General features: G+C 46.1%; 1 protein-coding gene across 2 annotated transcripts in view; it reads right to left on the bottom strand.

Moving 5' to 3' along the window:
- LOC113807313 (transmembrane protease serine 9-like) overlaps positions 1 to 5,000 on the bottom strand; it is a 17,916-nt gene that overhangs the window by 3,928 nt on the left and 8,988 nt on the right. For both annotated transcript variants that reach the window (XM_070139086.1, XM_070139087.1), the window contains exons 6-11: positions 4,271 to 4,355; positions 3,585 to 3,721; positions 2,377 to 2,500; positions 1,813 to 1,923; positions 1,069 to 1,237; positions 115 to 202 (exon numbers count right to left, since the gene is read on the bottom strand). In XM_070139086.1, coding sequence (XP_069995187.1) covers positions 115 to 202; positions 1,069 to 1,237; positions 1,813 to 1,923; positions 2,377 to 2,500; positions 3,585 to 3,721; positions 4,271 to 4,355 — 714 coding nt within the window. The remainder of the gene's footprint in view (positions 1 to 114; positions 203 to 1,068; positions 1,238 to 1,812; positions 1,924 to 2,376; positions 2,501 to 3,584; positions 3,722 to 4,270; positions 4,356 to 5,000) is intronic.

The following is a 5,000-nucleotide window of genomic DNA, read 5'->3' as shown; positions in this document are numbered from 1 at the left end:
AGACTCTTTATTCTATTACATAATGCATTCGTGCTATAAGCATTGTCACAATGCTATAGATGTGTTTCGAAGCTTCACGACTAGAATCGAGACCTCTGGAGAGACGATACGAACCTCCACGATACCGCGACGCACAAGACCGGCCTCGTGACGGTGGCTCCTGTCGTGCATTCCCAACACGACTTGGTCATCAGGGAACATACTGGAGAGAAAATAATTTTACAGCATGGTGTATTGACGATGAAGGATAATGATGAAAAGAAAAAAATATATATGTATATTACATCTCTCTGAATTTAGCTACACAAAACCAAAAATAAAAAGAAAGAAAGAAAAAATAAAAATAAGGCATAAATTACATCATTTCTGCTGGATAAAGGTTACAGAAGTAAAATTTTTAACAATGGAAGACGTAGGAAAATATCGAAACTAAAAATCATACATCAAGAAAATTGTGCTGTATGAATTTAATATTTCTGAACAAAGGCCTGAAAGCTGTCTTGTGACCAAAAGTGAGAGACAACGCTAAGTTACGCCCACTTTTGTGACATAATCGGAATGGCCGCGGTTGGCGGATTGCTGTTTTACAGTACTGATTATATTTTCGACTAGGACACAGCACTTTGGAATATAATACCCTTGAAGGCTTTTGATATCTTATGCTGGGTGTTGCTGTGTTATAGTTATCCAATATAAGTACGTATATGCATGAAAATAGTTGAGGTAGGAAGAATGCATCTACCACCTACTCAGTTCCTGTTGCCGTACATCGTTGGAAAAGACAGCAACAGTAAATATTTGAAAAAAGTATAAACAATGTAATAAAATCGCGGATAAGGAGCAAAATATAAACAACCATGGAAGTATAAGTCAATAAAACGGGTAAATGAACCATGGATACATCAAAACAAATGAATAAAACAAAATCACGGAGACAGTGTCTGGATCGCTGAAACAGGGAAAAAAAAAACAGAATAGCCATGGATGTATTCGCACAAATGTAAATACAAATAATAGAATCAGGGGTACAGGGGATTGCGGATACAAACCAAAACATAAACATCATACCTGTCGGTGCAGTGGGCGGCCGTGATAACCCACAGGTTGGAAACGAGGGCGCCTCCGCAGTAGAGAACCATGCTCAATCCTTCCGTCAAAGCCACCATCCAGGGGAACGCGTGTGGCTGCGTGACTACTCCGCCCACTATGCGATCTTTCAGGTTGGATACTCCGCATTCTGTGGGCGTGAGGTGGGAGGGAAGGGGTTCAGGCAGGATGGAAAAGCGGGAGGCAACTGGTTTCAAAAGAGGAAAGAGGAAGGAATGAAAAAAGAAGGAAAATTGAGTAGGATGAATTGGTGAATGGCTACGTGTGAATGTGAAATGGTGGAGAAAAGGAAAATTATTAGGTAAGATAAACAGTCTCAAGGGAGACAACTAAATACTCTCCCAAGAATCAAGGAGGAAAAAAATGGCTCCTTTCGCAGTGAATATTGTTTTTCGGGAGGTTGAGGGCACTTGCAGGGCGTCCTAAACAGTCGTCAGGCAGCAGCCTTCAGCAATCTGAGAATCAATATTCAGATTTTTTTTTATCTCTTTTTGACTCTTCCTCTTTATGCAGAATGACCGGCCATGGCATTGGGTAATAACCTATTATCCAAACTAAAATCATTTTGTAAAAACATGTCAGAATTTAGATACGCTTGAACAGACGAGCTTCGGTTTTAAGAGATCTTGTGAGCAAACATTACGAGTACTCCACAAGAGGTCTGCCAAGAAATTAACAGAAGCCATTTTCATTATCAGAACTCACTGCAATCCTCGTTTGGCTTCCAAGTCGTAGGCGGGGGCGGGGTAGGGAGGTGTGACAAGTAACCACAGTCATCGTCGACGCCAATTTTGTCCGTGATCCAAGTCAGGTAACCTGCGGGAGAAGCAGTGAAGTAAAGCCAGCGTCATAAGAGCGTTTTCTTTAAAAATAAGATTTATCTCACCTTCGAAGTTGCTCCAACCTTTGCCCCAACTTTTACGTTGGCTATTTCTGAAATCGGTGGTCAAATGGGCAAACAGAACCATCACATTCGCCCAACCCTCTTCAGAGCAACTCAAAAGGAACATACGGAGGAAATAGGGAAGTTGTATATCAATGTCAACCTGTTGTTGAAATAAACGCCCGTGTGGCCATGGCTTCAGTGTATATGCATATATATATATACACACACAGAGAAACATATGTATGTGTGCGTGTGTGTGGAAACATTACATGTGAACCTTATAAATGAATGTCCATTTGTATGTCTGCACATATGTATGGGCTTCTCCGTAATGAGCAGAATCACTGGCAGGGCCACGCTGAGAGGCCGCCTCCGACACTTACTCGGGACATGGACGAACACCCCAGGGTACTTGGGCCGTCCGCATCCCCTCCCCCACGACGTCAGGCCCAGGAGAAGCCACGACCCGTCAGGCCTTACGGCGACCAGGGGCCCTCCGCTGTCAGACTGCAGGGACAGGGGTGCCATATGAGTCAATAAAGCGATTTAGATACCTTTATGTACAAGCCTTCACGCAAGTACATGAATGTAAGAGCACTAATATATGCATAAATATGCATACTTACACGTTCTCCCTCTTTTCTCTCTCATTCTACCTCTCTATGGTGGGGGTACAGGCAAAATTGTATGGAAAACCATACCATCTAGAATGGTATGTGCTCTTGGGTGATACATAAATGCTAGGTCTGTTCCAGGGCGATTTCGATACCATTGCCCCAAGAGGAATACTAAAATGACCGTAGGCCTGGACCCAGTCCCTCCCACTGCCATTCTGTGAACACCACAAACCAGCCCTTGGACCCTGGTCTGGGTCTGTCTATGCTACCACTCAAGCATCCACTCAGTCCACATTACCCTGTGTGATTTAACTGTTATGCTCTTTCTAGAGAGTCAAGCCGTACGTACCAACCCCACCGCTGCCACCAGTTACAAGTAGCTCATTCTAATTATAGAACCTCAGTACTGGGACAGTTTGGTATGTATAGTTTTACTTATCACTTGCATAGTCATCATACAGATAAGTCACAAAAGTAATGTAGACCGAGTCGTTCCTACTGTTTGTTAGCAATATGGCGACTGAAGGACATACAAGAATTATTCCATGGAAAACCATAGCTTTTCAAATGGCGCTTCCCCTCAAACGGTACTTCGGCTCTGCAATTTCGATACCAGTGGCCCTACTGGAATACCAAAATGACTTAGGTCCTTGATTCAGTCCTGACCCACAGAAGGCCTGTTGCCATATCGTGAGCCTTGCCAGCCCCTTGGCCTTGGCTCGGCTTTGCGACCGTTCAAACACTGAGGCTCTATATTTAGAATCAGCCTCTCTCTCTCTCGTCTGTTTCCCCCCCTCCCTTCCTTCACCCCCCCCCCCTCTCTCTCTCTGTTCCCCCTCTCCCTCCCTCTCTCTCTCTCTCTCTCTCTCTCTCTCTCTCTCTCTCTCTCTCTCTCTCTCTCTCTCTCTCTCTCTCTCTCTCTCTCTCTCTCTCTCTCTCTCTCTCCACACACAAATCCCCACTTCCGCCTTTACCTGACACGCGTCCTTTCCCTCTTGGCCGGCACACAGAAAATATCCTGCGATAATTAAAGGTGAATATTGCTTTTCACACTCCTCCTGCGGCACGATCGGCAGTTCCACTTCCTGTAGCATCTCGGACTCTTCCCCGTCTGTGAAAGGAAAAGGAAAACAGGGATAAACCGGGGAGAGAGAAAGTCCGAAAAAGAATGATTCACAAGGCGAAAGGTATGTAAACAAAATGGCGTCGAGGAAGGGAAGCGACTTAAAAAAAAATATATATGCTGATTAATGCGGAAAGGAAGAGGGTAGAGTGCATGTAAGAGTACAAAAAAAGTAAGTACAGTGATAAACATGATAATTTGTAACCGATTTAGACCAGCGGTGTTAAACACGTCCCTCGGCACAGGGGCTTTCTCGGTCTTACAGTCGGCCGTTTTATATGATTCATTAAGCAGTCCTTCACCTTTTGAAATTATCACACACTCTTAGTTCTTTTCTCTGTTAATGTGTTTTCTTAATTAAATAACCCAGGAGTGCCATGTTCGTTTTTTTTGCTTTGAAAAAGACAATGAAAAACAAACAAAATGGAGGGATTGGTATCACTCTACAAGAAAGATAAGAAAATAGATAGATAACTACATATAGGCCATGTTGACAAAACCCACAAACACAAAGAAAACAAAGAATAAAGATTTAACCTTCCGTAAGTTTGCCCCAACCGGTGGCGATGGCGGTTGTAAAATTGTGGTTCTCGTCTTCCACGTCCAGACAAATGGGGGCAACCTGATGGTGGAGGAGGAGGAGGAGGAGGAGGAGGAGGAGGAGGAGGAGGAGGAGGAGGAGGGGAGGGGAGGATGAGGGAGAGGGGAGGGGAGGGGAGGGGAGGGGAGGGGGGGTGGAGGGGAGGGGGAGGAGGAAGGAGGAGGAGGAGGGAGGAGGAGGAGGGACAGGGAGAGGGGGAGGATGAGGGAGAGGGGGAGGATGAGGGAGAGGGGGAGGATGAGGGAGAGAAGGAGGAGGAGGAGGAGGAGGAGGAGGAGGAGGAGGTGGTGGTGGTGGAGGAGGAGATGGAGGAGGTGGTGGTGATGGAGGAGGTGGTGGTGGTGGAGGAAGAGAAGAAGGAGGTGGTGATGGTGGTGGTGGAAGAGGTGGTGGTGGTGGAGGGTGGAGGAGGCGGAGGTGGAGGTGGAGGAGGAGGAGGAGGAGGAGGAGGAAGAGGAGCAGAAGAAGAAGGAGGAGAAGAAGAAGAAGAAGAAGAAGTAGTGGTGGAGGAGGAGGAGAGGAGGTGGAGGGGGAGAAGGAGGAGGAGCAGGGAGAGGGAGGGGTTGATGATGAGAGGAGAGAGAAGATGGAGTAGTAGGAAGAAGGGGAAAGTGGGAGTGGTTAGAGGAGATGAAGAAGGCAGAGGAGGAGGGGTGGGGAGGGGGA

Source organism: Penaeus vannamei, chromosome 25 (genome assembly GCF_042767895.1).
Source record: "Penaeus vannamei isolate JL-2024 chromosome 25, ASM4276789v1, whole genome shotgun sequence".
Classification (NCBI taxonomy): domain Eukaryota; kingdom Metazoa; phylum Arthropoda; class Malacostraca; order Decapoda; family Penaeidae; genus Penaeus; species Penaeus vannamei.
Note: the sequence above shows the minus strand (reverse complement) of the source record. Positions and strands in the feature narration are given on the sequence as shown.